The sequence below is a fragment of the Eumetopias jubatus genome, unplaced genomic scaffold (assembly GCF_037043125.1).
Source record: "Eumetopias jubatus isolate StellerSeaLion01/CBP00866 unplaced genomic scaffold, mEumJub1_p1.0 scaffold_5, whole genome shotgun sequence".
Taxonomy (NCBI): domain Eukaryota; kingdom Metazoa; phylum Chordata; class Mammalia; order Carnivora; family Otariidae; genus Eumetopias; species Eumetopias jubatus.
In genome coordinates, this window is record NW_028274811.1 from 23,138,421 (window position 1) to 23,153,361 (window position 14,941).

The 14,941-nt window shown below is 40.6% G+C and overlaps 1 protein-coding gene across 1 annotated transcript in view; it reads left to right on the forward strand.

The window, feature by feature from the left end:
• Positions 1-3,313: 3,313 nt before the first annotated feature.
• SLC27A6 (solute carrier family 27 member 6) overlaps positions 3,314-14,941 on the forward strand; it is a 67,381-nt gene continuing 55,753 nt past the window's right edge. Inside the window, exons 1-2 of the mRNA XM_028103718.1 lie at positions 3,314-3,794; positions 14,657-14,860. Of these exons, the coding sequence (XP_027959519.1) occupies positions 3,314-3,794; positions 14,657-14,860 (685 nt within the window). The remainder of the gene's footprint in view (positions 3,795-14,656; positions 14,861-14,941) is intronic.

Here is a 14,941-nt window from a genome sequence, read left to right on the forward strand (position 1 = left end):
GTCAAGTCAGAAATGGGGAAGGGGGAGAGGAGAGCACATTTACATTGAAAATAAAGGAAGGGTTGTTTTTTCTTTTTTGCATTGATTTGAATTTAGTCACAATATTTATTTTCAAATAACATTAAAGAAAAAAATTAAATTTCTGTATTTCATAAAAGGAAACCTGAGAAATACTGCATTGTTCCTGATCAAAAGTAATGTTAACAGAAATGTCTAGACTATTTGCATGTGTTTGTTTCTATTTTAATTAAATGATAAATTTACTCACTTTCAATTATTCTTGCTATCTGACCCCCATTTTACAATAATTAACAACTGTAACAAATAATTATATCTATTTTACTTAGCTGTCTTTGGTTCTTTTTGAAAGTGAATATCAAATTTATAGAAAAAAAAGCAGGGCTATATGAGCTGATGTAATAGTACATATCATACCACTATAGCTGACCCAAGATTTTCATTGATTCCTTCTTTTGTGGCGAGATTTCAGGCAAGGAATTGGTCTTGGCTAAGATAGATTTTGGCAACACAGGCTTGTAGCTCTCCTAATGAATTGAAGTATCTCACACGGTGCCAAATATTTTCTCAACCCACTTATACCTGTAGTTGCTAAAAATTTAGCTCCATGCCTTGGGATGATGTTACCAGGCCCATGATGAGAAAAATAAGTGTAACACAATGAATTTTTCATGAAGCTAATTTTATTTTAAAAGACTGTTTTATTATAATAGTATTACTTGTTTTTAATGTGGAAATCAATCCTTCCCTTTATAAAACAATGTTGACAGTAGATGGTAATTGTTTTAATGTGTGCTTAATGTTTTTAATTTAACAAATTAAAAGATGGCAACCTATGTCTCTTTAGTCGTTTTTTTTTCGCTAGAGGAGGACAGATTTTACTCGTGCTGGAAATCCAAAAGCCTAAGACCCATTGCTCCATAGTCTATTGTCTGCTTCAAATGTTGTTTTCCAGGAGGTAACTGAAGCAGACTACAGCTAGGAGAGAAAAGAATCGAATTTCAAAGATGCTTTTCAAGTTGAAAACTACTTGATACTAATGCTTTTTTCTTTTCTTTTTTTTTTAACTGAGAAGATGTTTTTGGATTGAAAAGACCAGAGCTTCTGAGTAAATTTAGGAAACATTTTCTTCATCTGCACAAATAGGATTAAAGAGCCTTTCTTCTGGGCTCTTCACTGTAATTTCAAAATAATCATTTTCAGATTAATAAACCAGAGGCTGCCTTGGAGTTCTCAGGTTTTCTTAATTAGGAAATCTGAAGTTAGCTAGAACCCAGCTGCAGAACATAAGACAAAAGGAGGGAAATGTGAGGCAATGCTTAATCATTTCATTATGTGCAATTAACCATCTATTCACACTTCTTAAAAGCAGAGGCCTGGGATGATGGTGTCTGCAAGAAAACAAAATGTGTAACTAAATGCCCCTCAGTTTCTTACCTTCAGTAAAATTTCATCAGTGCTGCATAAAATTTTATTGTTATTCTTTACAATTACTTGTTTCCTCTCCATTTCCCCTCCCACCTTGGGAATCTTTAGCTTGAAGTCCTGGTAAATGGTTTAAACTATCAAATGAAAATTTAAAAAGTTATTTTTAAGGACAGAAAATAGTATCTTTCTCTCTCTCTCTTTTTTTTCCTTTTCTTCTTCTTTTTTTTTTTTTTTTTAAAGACAGAGAGTGAAAGAGAGAGAGACGAGGTGGGCAGAAAGAGAGAGGGAGAGAGAGAATCCCAAGCAGACTCCATGCCCAGCACCAGTCCCACCCTGGGCTCATCCCAAGAACCTGAGATCATGACCTGAGCCAAAATAGAGAGTTGGGACCCTTAACCGACTGAGCCACCCAGGCGCCCAAGAATAGTATCTTATACTTAAAAAAAGGGGTGTGTGTGTGTGTGTGTGTGTGTGTGGATATGGACTTAAGCTCCCACATCAATCAATATTTTTGTAAAATTCTGTAAAAAGCGCTTCTAGGCATTTTAAGGATAAAATTTCAATATAAACGTCAATTCCGGCCTTTAAGTTTTTAAAAGTACTTTTTTGTAGAACAACCCAATTTTGTGTTTTATGAATCAAAGAGTTCGAATATTCCTTGACCTGACCAATTCATAGATATCTTTTTTGTTGTTTTCTCTCTCTTTCCGTCGGGATATATATACATACATACATATACATATAAATACATATATTTTAATTCTTCCAATCGCCTCTCCAGCGTCTAGTTTAGTTTAGTTCCCTTTATTGTTCAGTGAATGAACTCTCTCGCCCCAATTCCAGCAGCCTGGTTGCCCTCGACTCTTGCCAGGACTTCCGGGATCCCGGGCTTTCCCTCCGGGGACCGTCGTTTCGCGGCCCGAGGCCCCAGTCTCGGCACCCTCGCCGGGCCCAGGGTGGGAGGCGGCCAGGGGGCCCGAGCTGTCCCGGCGGCGGCGGCGCTCCGAGCGGGGGCTGGCCGGGAGCCTGGAGGCGGGCGGTAGGCGGACTACACCTCCGCGGTGGCTCGGAGGAGACACACCAGCCCAAGCACAGTCGGAGGGGATCTGCGGCGCGGGCCGGAGGCAGCCACTCGGGGCGGGCGTAGGGGGTCACCGGGGAGCAGTCCGCCGGGACCGGGTGCGTGGTGCGTCCGAGGGGAGCTGTGGGGCGCTCGGGGCGGAGCCGGGGCGGGGCTCGGACCCGGACCTCTCTAGATCTGGGGCATCCCCGACCCAGGCGTGGCCCAGACACCCCGCGCGGTTTCTGGCGGGTTAAGAGGGGAAGCCGCTGCCTTTCTCAGCCGACGCCGCCCCAACTTCTCCAGGCTCGAGTTCAGCCTCCAAGTTGCAGCCGCCGGAAAGCCTGCCCCCAGAAGAAGAGCATCTGCCCCTGGACGTAGTTCTCCTGAGGGTGGTGGGATTTGTTGCGGGCCGCAGAGGCTCCGGGGACTGAGCCAGGCTGCGGGGAGAGGGCTGGAGAGGGCCAGAGGACCCCGCAGGGCGCGGGCCGCAGTTGGGGCTTTTGCCAGGCAGGGGCGCTGAGCCGGGCTCCTAGATTCCGAGGACCCTGCGAGTGCCCGCGTTGATTTCGCGCGCTCTCCCCTCATCCGCCAGGTGACCCAAGCCTTATCCCCACAGCATCCGTTGGAGCGACTTCTTCTGTGCACCCTTCCGATTCTGTTTCTCAAGATTTACCCTCTCCCTCCCGGAAACGGTGGCGCGAACTGCAGGTGCCAGCCTGAAGCCCGAGGACGTGCGGTCTCTGCGGAGAGCTGCACCTGGGGAGAGGGGCTGGGATCCCAGCTGCCTCTGTGCCGGTGGCCCCCATGCTCCTGTCATGGGTAACAGGACTAGCGGCTGGAATAATCCTCCTGCATTTCTTGCAGAAACTCGCGTTCCCTTACTTCTGGGACGATTTCTGGTACCTGCTGAAGGTGGTACGTTACGGAATTCGGTTGGAGACGTACGTACTGAAAGGGGAGCTGTTCACTGTCCTGGATAAATTCCTGAGTCTTGCCAAGAAGCAGCCCCAGAAACCTTTCATCATCTATGAGGGAGACATCCACACCTATCAGGATGTGGACAAAAAGAGTAGCAGAGTGGCCCACGTCTTCCTGAACCATTCCACGCTGGAAAGGGGGGACACCGTGGCTCTGCTGATGAGCAACGAGCCTGACTTCGTCCACGTGTGGTTCGGCTTGGCCAAGCTGGGCTGCGTGGTGGCCTTCCTCAATTCCAACATTCGCTCCAACTCCCTCCTGCACTGTATCCGCAGCTGTGAGCCCAGGGCCCTCGTGGTAGGGGCAGGTAAAGTACCGGGTGAGGGTCACCCGCCTCCTCCCTGCCCTTTTTTGTTAGAACAGTTCACAATTAATACTTTGGGTGTGTGATGAAGTGTGCGTAATAAGGATACAAAACAGTTTTACAGTTCTGTGACTCGTGGTTTAATTCTCCCTCTTCCGTTTCCACCACTTTCTCTATTGCAGATGAGTAAATACCAAGACGAGTTTAAAAAACTTTTCTGAATTCTCTGCTTCTTACTGTTTTGGGGAGAGGGGGCAGGTTTACGGTTATCGATGCCTTCCTTCAGTGAATGTAAGAACACAGAGAGATAGAACTTGGTATGTTTTAAAATTTTGTCCCACCTGACAAAATTATTTGACGTGTAGGAAAGGTATCTTTGATTTCATGGCAGAATACCTATCTGTCTCTAATAGTATCACTATCAAGGCTGACTACATTTGAAGAACAAATATGTTTAATCTGAATTGCATGAATTCTTATCTTCATGTCTGCTTTTATTTTGCACTGCTTGCAAGCTGGGATTTGCCCAGCAAGTTTAGGTTCCCATCTCCCAGCCAGTGGGCGGGCTCTTGGCAGACGCTTGGCAGACTCTCTCTCTTAACCAGCCCTGCCTGTCATCTTTTTTTTTTTTTTTCCCCTGTCAGTAGGTTCTAGTCTTCTTCCTCCTCCCTTGGAGTTGGGCTTTGGATGCACGTGTTGACACAGAACTCCAAGGGAAAGGTTTTGGTTGATACCTAATTAACAAAGAACCTAAGGAAGATGGGTCGCACAACCAAGTGGAATTGAAGTATGACCAGTGATACTTATTTGGTATAATCTAATGGATTTATGCATATTTTTCTAACACGAGGATTGGCAGGTGGAGGATGAGGAGGATCCACAGCAAGGGCCTTAGTGAAAGTACTTAAGTGGTTTAGACTAAGTGATACACACTGAAACCTCATATAGAGTTTTTAGATTTATAGAGCATTATGGAAAAATTATCTACGTTTATACATTAGTGATCTCGGAAGTGTAGAACTTTACAAGTAACCTTTATCCTATAACACTTGCATATCACACAATAAGGGGTTAGGTGATATATAGTACAAAAGTTAGTTATTCAAGACTTTCATTTCTGCTCATTCCCCTTGTCTTTCCAGCTCAACTTGTGACCTGAGAAAGTAGCAAAATGTTTACTCTCAAGCACTGATTTTATCTTGTTTAATCTAAAGGAGTGGAGAAGCTGAATAGTCTCTCTTGTCTATTTTTTGTTCCTTTTTTTTTTTTTTTTCATTCAGTAGTCATATCCTCCAAGACTGAAATTCAATCCCTTGTCTTGGAAAGAGGTTAACTAGTGTGATGAACTTCCTCTGAACTGTAATAAGTAGGATAAATGAGTCATACAGAATTTTGACATCATGGTGAACAGGGGCAAGTGATAAATGTGAATGCAGCAGAAAAAAATACCGTTCATCTCTGGATATATTCTAACATTTTATTGCTCAATCTAATTTAGATAGCAGTTTCTAGAGCAAATCGAAATTTGGTTGTGCTAATAAAGCCACAAATTCCTTTAACAAGAGCAAACTAAGAGGGCCAGGGTATCCCTAAAAAAGATTTGGGTGGCCATGTTATTGAAGCCAACCTGAGAAACATCCTATAGCCAGTCTCCTGAGGGATTCCTCTGAGAGTGTATAGGGCTGGTTACCTCTCAGCAAAGAACAGTCAAACTTTGCTCTTGACTGAGTGGTAGCCCAATTAGGAACAATTAATTTTGCAGTTCTACTTGTGCCAAAGTTTTGCTTTGCTTGCCAATAACTAAATTGCATTGTTTCCTTGTTTTTGACTTTCACACCAACAGTGAGTTTTTGTATATAAAAGCCAATTTGGGATGATGGAGTTTTAAGCCAAAACCATTTAGTCAGTTTGCTTAGTAATAGATAGGTAGAGCAACAAACCTTAAATCTTATTAACAGTTCTTTTTAGCATATCTTTAGAATATATAAATTACATATGTTTTTCAAAGATGGGACAATTGTATTTTATGTAATTCCTGGGTGGTTGTGTATTTTTTGTTTTTTGTTTTGTTTTGTTGTTGTTGTTTGGTTTTTGGTAGGATGTGGCTTATCACGGGGACTTTTCTGTACTTAAAGCCCTTAGCCTGAAACACTGTACTCTTGGCATCTTGAGTTACAGTTTTTAGAGCTTTAAATTTTAGAGGTCTTGGAGTCTCATGGAATGTTTCTAATGGAGAGGTATCATGAAACCATTATATCCCCAGGAAAAGTGTATTGAGAAAGAAATGAGTCAGAGGGTTTAGATGAAGATAAGCCAGACAGATTTGGATTTCAATTATGGTCTACCACTTCTTAGCTCTGTCATTGAGGAAAAGGTCACCAGTTGCCCTGGGTCTTATTTTACTTATTTGTAAAATAGTGACAAAACCAATCTACTTCACAATGTAATTCCGAGATTAAATGAGGTAGCTTTTGTAAAGTGACTAGCTGAGTGCCTGGTATGTACTAACTGGAGCTGTAGTGAATTGAAATAATTGCTATTATTATTATTATAAAGTCATCTGAGGCTTTTAATAAGGAAACTTGCTTGGATTTTCCTGCTACAATCTAATTTGGTGTTAGCTATAAGAAAGGCTGGTAAGTAGTTTGGTACAGGACCTCAAGCACCTTACTTTGGTATGTTTTAACAACGTTTTTTTTTTCCAGAAGTTATATAGAACCGATTTCAAACAGATTTATAGGCAGGCCGGATAATGCCTTTTTTTTTTTAAGATTTTATTTATTTATTTATTTAGAGAGAGGGAAAGAGTGAGCAGGGGGAGTGGCAGAGAGAGAGAGAATCTCAAGCAGACTCCCTGCTGAGCATGGGACCCGAAGCCGGGCTCCATGTCAGGACCCTGAGATCATGAGCTGAGCTGAAATCAAGTGGATTTTAAGCTAAGCCACCCGGGAGTCCCCAAATAATGTCTTATAATTCTGTCTTCAGGAATAAGTCAAAGGAAAAGATGTCAACTAATCTCCCAGGCAAATTGTTAGTGTCATTAACAAAAATATTAACAGTTGCCCGTTACTCAAGGCTGATTATGTAAAAGATACTCTCAGCGATTCCGAGAGGCAGGTACAGAGCTATGTATTGGCAGCAGAGGGAAAGACGTTCACTGAGAACAACTTAGTTTGCAGAGCAAAGATTCAAAGGCTCATCTCTGATACAAGACTGTGTTGTACTATATAGCCCAACTGTTTCTGAGGCTGGTCAGTCCCCTTTAGATATAACTATGAAAAAATGTGCATTCCAGTTATGTAAAAAATACTAAAATAAAGGTTGCTAATATTAAGATACCAGGTTTTTCATATACAGATAACTAGAAAAAAATTAAATGTTTTTTTTAAAGATTTTATTTATTTATTTGACAGAGAGAGACACAGCGAGAGAGGGAACACAAGCAGGGGGAGTGGGAGAGGGAGAAGCAGGCGTCCCGCTGAGCAGGGAGCCCGAGGCAGGGCTCAATCCCAGGACCCTGGGATCATGACCCGAGCCGAAGGCAGCCGCTTAACCGACTGAGCCACCCAGGTGCCCCCAAAATTAAATGTTTTTAAAACTCTTACTCCTTTCTCTCACAGTCTGAAGATTCAAAAATACTTGCCAGGAAGTTTCCTATCTGTATAATGTGGTTTTGAAGATGTATTAAATGGCATTTCAGATTTCCCTGGAAATTTCAGTGCTTATTGAAAATTAAATAGTCTTAGGTTAAACCTCGTCCTTTCCTCCCACTATTTCAACTTCAGTTATTACTAATAGTGCCTGTGGCCAAGATTATCATCTACCTCTATATGCTTTTCTCTTTACTTAGAATAAACAGGAAAATGTTGGGATGCTTGTATATCACTTTAAAAAGTCCATGTAATTATATTCTTTGATCTACTTAGCAACAATAATAATAATCTTAATAATAAATAATAATAACCTCTTCCATGTCTAAAGTACTTTATGAATTACAAATTGTTTATATACATATATATATACATATATATATATATAGTCTTATGTGACTCTCACCACAGCCATAGCCTTGTTTTAAAGGGAGGGAAAACATGGTTTAGAGCAGGTGAGCCATCTCCTCAAGCTCACCCATGTAGAAGAAGCAATGTACAGTTTGGAGCCGGGATGTTCTGATGTGAAAGCCTGCTGGGTACACCTTTGTCTTTGTCTTTCTGCTCCTGTTCTTTGCCCCATCACCATCTTTTCCTTTCCTTTCCCCATCCCTTCCTGCTCCCCACCCCCTTTCCTTCCCTATCTCTCACCTCCCATCTATCCCCCTACTTCCTTTCAGTAACCCCTCCTGCCTCGGGTGTGGTATGACTATTCACAGCGACCCAGCAGAATGGTCAAGTTCTAGTCATTATTTGTGCAGACTCAGGACTAGGCTCAGAACAAGGATGTAAGCTCTTTGAGTGAAGGCAGTTTATTTTGTTCACTGCTAAATTCTCAGAACTTAACACAAAGGAGATGCTCAACAAATATTTATTGCCAGTATGAATGAATGACCTCATGAAAAAGTACGAGGTAGATATGGACACTCCGTAACTTCTAATTTACTTGCATATTTTTGCTAATAAATTGTCCCTCTGCTGTCCATTTGGTAACTGATTTTGATAGTAGATGCATCAGTGGAATTTCTTTGTTGTGTTATTTTATATTAATGTTGCTAATTGTTAGAATCATAACTCCCCAAAAGTACGAAGTGCTTTAGATACACTAAGCATCCCCAGAGTTTCTAATTCATTTGCATGTATGTATTTTGTACTTTCTCCTTTCTTAATATACAAAAATTATTCTAAGTGGATAACTAAAAATATATATATCAATATTACCCTGAACTCTTACTTTGGATTCAATGGTATCAACATGTTTGGAAGGGTTTTGTGTTCCTGTTCATAAGAAACGGCTCTAATAATTTACAGTAATGCATGCAGATTTGCCCTGTTAGTTTTCCTGAACTGTTGCATTCAGACTGTGCAGGGCAAATGTGCCATTGTAATTCTCCAAATGACTTTCAGCCATAAATGCATCTGCTTTTTAAAGACCAAGAGGAAGGGTTAGAGGAAGAATAAAGAACCTTTAAGTTTTATAGAAAGGAATATGTATTCGGATAGATAAGAAACATGGCTCATGTAAACTTTTATTATTTAACCCAGGTATTGTGATAACCTCACATCTATTTTCATTCTTAGGACATTTTTGTATTTTTACTTATATTTAGTAGAATGAATGGCTGTTTTGCGTTTTTATTTTCCATTTTAGACTCAGCTCAGTCAAAGATGACCTCCATTCCAAAAGAAAATTGCGCATTTCAATAGGAAGGTTAAGTGGCTTCATGACTCCCTAGCTGGAAAAGACAGTGTTCTAAGCACTGATGCACTTGTGGTTTTTTTCTTTTCTGATCATGGGGACACTGAGTGGGGTTCTTATTTACATTATCTGCTGAACATGTGTTCACTGTAAGGGAATGATGTTTGAATGCTGGCAGGAGCAAAAACTATTTAAAAGGAGATTGTGCCTACTCAGAGATGTGGCAGGGTTAAGTGGGAGAAATACACATCTTGGAGTCAGGCAAGCATGGGCTTAAACCCTAACTCTGCCATTAACTGACTGCTAACACATAGCAGATGATCGATGAGTATCAGTGGGTCTTGGGCAAATTAAATGTAAAGAACACGACAGAGTGCCTGGACCATAGTATATATTCAATAAATGGTTGCCATAATTATTTTTAATTGCATAGAGGCAGAGACATATATGCGAAGTAAAAGTGTCTGCCTTTGCTATGGGCAGATGGCCATCAGGAAGCAGATCCAGGCACATGGCCCGGGACCCAAGCGAACTGGTTTTAAGCAGCTGTTCTGTCCTCCCCCGTAGCAGTGTGGCCATATCTACTTCCCAACTCTCAGGAGCTAGAGCTGGAATGGTGTCAGACAAGTTAGGAGCCAGATGGTTAGCTCTTCTCTGGCCGAGAAAAGGAGGATTCTTCCACTTATAACCAGAAAGGAATGTGGAAAATAACTCTGATGGCGTATGAATCTTGTAGATATACTACCTTGGAATTGCCTTTTTACCAATTTATAGTTTACTTACTGATTCGTCTGTGTCTAGAGAGCTTTTCTGTGCATTTACTAGTTTTTACTACTTTGTCATTGAAAAATAGCAAGGCAAATACATCATGGCGTTGTGGTCCCATTTGGGTAATAATTATTCATTGGCAATGGGAGATGTGCTGGAAATAAAATCAAATGAAGTGTTCTACTATTTACTTTCTTGAACAATTTTACCCTTAATAAATATGCTCTCTGTCCCTCAAAACATGTGGGGACAGCTGAGTGTGAAGACACATAAGCCCACTTACAAACTTGTTTGCATATATTCAGGGCAGCTAATAAAATCATTTCAGGGAAGAATATGTTATCACAATCGAAAAGACTTGTGCTTCTGTGCACTTCCTAGGATTATTATGACTATTAATAAACTAATATTTGTTAGACTAGCTGGCACTTATTCATGGTGAGATGAGTTTCTGGCCTGATATGAATTGCCTTAGGATATTGCTTACTTAAGCATCAGTTTTGTTAGAAACCAGAGCCTGCCCATGCTTTCTATGGAAAACCTGTTGAGTGGCTCTAAGTAGGAGGAGGGTATTTATGAGCATGAAGTGAGATCTATAATTTCACTTTGGATTCTATGTGAATATTGCTTTGGAATGTGGAAAGCTCAAGGTAACCATTTGTCCCGGAATTCCATATAAGTTGTCTTCATGCCTAAAAGTTTCAGTGTTTGCCAGTGTATTAAGAACTACAAGCTATTCCTTTGAAAGCATTAGCTTGTTTTATGTAAAATAAGATAACTTTAAGAGTTTTTAATGCAGGATGAGTCACATAATTCATACTAATGGCATAGTAGAGGGATATGTTAAATTTTACTCATTGCATTTATAGTGTCAGTAATGTGAATAAGAGACAAGATGATGTAGAAACAAATTAATTGGTACAAAAAGTGCTGAAGGATCATAAGCAGAGATCATAATTTACCTGTTTTTCTAAAGATTTCATTTATCTATTTGAGAGAGAGAAAGCGGGGGAGGGGCAGAGGGGATGGGGGAGGGAGAAGCAGACTCCCTGCACAGCAGGGAGCCCAACTCCCAACTTGAGGCTTGATTCCAGGGCTCCATCCCAGGACCCCGAGATGATGACCTGAGCTGAAGTCAGATGTTTAACTGACTGGGCCACCCAGGCAGCCCTTTAATTTACCCATTTTAATGTTTGCAGCACTACTTAATGAAGTGCCTTGCATATTTGAGAAATAGTACATGTTTCTTAAAAGGACCCTATTGCTGTGAAAGCCTTCTGCATTATACAGCCTTGCCCCGTGAGGCAGACTTTGTTCAAGGTCATAAAATATTCAGGTGTCGCATTTTCTTATAGCAGTTTTCTGTCAAGACCTGCATCTCCAGGGGATCCCATGGGCAGAACTCAATTCCATACCCAGATCTCTATCCAGCACCCGCAGTGTGTGTGCGCCAGGGGCAGTGAGCAGGGATATGTACTAGGACACATATCATTCATTTGAGGTCTTATAGTTCAACAGGTGTCGATGGTAGTACCCTTCACTGAAGAGTAAATCTTCATGAAACATAGCCAGGTGTCCTTGAGGTATATAAAAATGTGCTGTTTTGTGTCAGGACCTACTATTCAGAGTTTACTTTCAAAATGACACTGAACCTTTTCATTTTGTTAAGGAATACTGACAGTGATGAATAAATCATCATTTTTTATCCTCTACAAGACTTTTCAGATTTTTATTTCAATTTTCATTATCCTCAACCACATTACCTATGACTGTTGAAGAAGTAATTTATAAAATTCTGTAGAATTCTGAATGTCTTAGCTAAGTCAATTTAATTTTAACTTTTGAAGGAAACTAAATTTTATTTCCTCTAATTCTTAGGAATCTGCTCACTTCCTTTTTCTTCTAAAACTCATCACTCTTTGTAGACGTTGAGTGTTTCTTTAGACTCTACAATTCCAAAAAAGATAGGGAGCCACAATTAATCATACTGTAACTTTCTTTGCACTTACTTTGCCTACGTAGACTGACATATCATTACAAACATTTTATAAGTTTATGCTGTTAATTTACAATTCCAGATGAGAGATTTGAAATTAAGATAATGAAATGAGTCAACTCAGAGATTCGTACTTATACATTCACATTGCCAGAAAGAGTCATTAGAACAAGATTGGGGCACCTGGGTGGCTCAGTGGGTTAAGCGTCTGACTTTTGATTTCAGCTCAGGTCCTGATCTCAGAGTTGTGAGGTTGGGTCCTGCATTGGGCTCTGAGCTGGGCATGGAGCCTGCTTAAGATTCTCTCTCCCTCTCCCTCTGCCCCTCCCCCTGCACCTTTCCCTCCCCCCACTCTCTCTCTCAAAAACAACACCATGAAATTAAAAGAAAATAGAAAGTCTCGATCATTTGTTTGTCCTGGTTTTTTTTTTTTTTTCATTTATTTGTGGCTTATTCTTCCCCCAGCGTTCCCTGTGATTTTTCACTTCTTACCGAAGCAATCCGTAGCTAGCAGCATCCCATGTGCGCTCAGTGGAACTCTGGACTCTTACAGTTTATTTTATGTGGATTTGTGACAGAAATAAAAATTAATTCAAAAAAGTTCAAGTCCCAGTCGGCCTCCCTACCCCCTACATATGAACTCCTTATCATTTTGTGGGTTTCCTTAGTTGTATTACAGGTTTTATTTGTGAACTACTTGGTCTAATTTGACATGTTTCTCTTGCTGTTTCTTTGTGATCAATCTGGATTATAGACTTTGAGGAACTAAATCATGAGTTTTTCTCAAATGTATTATATTATAGTAGACTAACTAGTGGCTGACAGATGGCTTTTTGAGGTTACCAGATACTGATTTCCATTTCCAAAAAAAATGTTTAATGCAGAACACCGAGTTCAGCTTCAAAGCAGAATATATCTTGTAATTATTTTTGAAGTTGTGTTAAAAAATTTAGAAAAAAATATAATTGTTTGGATGGGACGGTTCATATTTACATGTACTTGAGCTTTTTACCAGGGTATATTTTACATTTAATAACATTATTTTTTATAATTGATTTCGTTTATGAGGTAATGTATAGATTTTAGGGATAATTAGCCACAGGTTAGAATAACAATTCTGTCCACCGACTTGTGACTTGGTGTATTCATTTTCCAGGGCTGCTATAATAAACTCTCACAAACTGGGTTGCCTAAAACAAAAGAAATTTATTCCCTCGCCGTTCTGGGGGCTGGAAGTCCAAAATAAAAGTGTCTGCTGGGCCATGCTCCCTCTAAAGGTTTTAGGAAAAAGTCTTCCTTTGTCTCTTCCTGGTTCTGGCAGTTGCTGGTACCCTTTGGCATGCCTCGCATTAACCCCAAAGGCCAGTGGGATATTACTGCTTAATATCTCTAAGGATGTTAAGGTAGAGTTTAAGATAAATAATGTAGCACTCAGAAATCCCTTATATCTTAAACAAGTATGACGTTTTATAGGAATACCAAAGTAAAATTGGAGCACCTTTGTGGAATATAAGTGTCAAACTTCCGTGTTAGAGATCCATATTAAAGTAGAGAAGTGTTAAATTTTAAAGGTATTTAAAGACTATAAATAACTGTGTCTCTACTCTAGAAAAAAATATGAGGCCTCACTGGCTCATACAAAAGACTCTCTGGGAATGTTGATGCTCTGCTTCCTTTATTTCCTACAGAGTGCCGGATACCTTAATAAATATTTCCTCCTTGGGGACTCACGCCCACCTTCTGCCTCTCTTCTTCTTTACCCCAGCTCCTCCTGAGCAAATGGCGTTTTCTTCTACATTAATGACCAAATTAAGAAGGTTGGGTGTAGTCTCCCAAATTAATGCAACGTAGCCTCTCCTCTCCAGGTGTTCTTTTGTTTTCTGTACAGTAGAGGCTTCCTGGGAGTTGTTTCCTTTTTTCCTTTCTGAAACCTGAATTGCAACCCAGACCCTTGGTCTTGTGAGACTACCTCAAGTTCTTCAGGCTTGAAGACACCAGTGTTTCAGACTTTTCTACTTCTTGCTTTCCTTTTTGCTTGGCATTGGTTCTAGGTGGGCCTTGGGTCCCACTGCTGCCGTTGGAGGTTGTGCTCTCTTCAGCCTGCTCTCATCTGCCGTTGTTGCACTTGGCTGGGCCCTGGGACCTTACTGCCTGTTGTGGAAGGCATTCATTTCCTCCTCTAGCTTTCAAAGACTTTCACCTTTGGTTATCCTGATCCAGAGAAAAGGGCATCTCTTAATTTCCTCACTTGACTTTTGGCTCTGAAACGGTCTCTAAACCATAATGATCTCATGACTCTGGAGGGGTCAGGAGAGTTTCCCGAACGTATTGCATTATAGTAGAATTAAACAGTGACACACAGATGGCTTTGTGGAATAATGAGCTACCAAGGTATATTTCAACAGAAATGTTTACTGTGGTGTCCTGAACGCAGATTTAAAGTAGAATATAAAAATAGAATTTCATTAAAACATTGAAGGGAAAAAAAGCCATAATCGGAATCACGGTGTCTCCAGAATTCAATTTGAATCAGCCTATTTGCATTTATTAAATCAGGTGGTAACCAGATTTCCCTTCCAGTTGGTCCCATTGAATCGGAATGGTAAAATGGCTATGATATTAATCATCCCAATGAAGAGGAAGTCAGCGTCGTATTGACATTTTATCCCTGTTCCAACAGAGACAAGAAAACACAAGTTAATGGTTTGAGATTCCTGTTTTATTTATCTCTTCCTAAATCTCTGGTTTTTAGATCTGCTTGGAACTGTAGAAGAAATCCTTCCGAGCCTCCCAGAAGGTATCACTGTTTGGGGGATGAACGATTCTGTTCCACAAGGCGTAACCTCACTCAAAGAAAAACTGGGCACTGCGTCTGACAAGCCCGTGCCTCGCAGCCTCCATGTGGCTTCAAGCCTCAAGTCTCCTCATCTTTATATTTTTACCTCTGGAACAACAGGTAGGATCCATTTCTTGTCGAGAATTAAAAAGAACGCAGCATATTTCCAAGCAACAACTGTCACCATGGGTCTCACCAAAC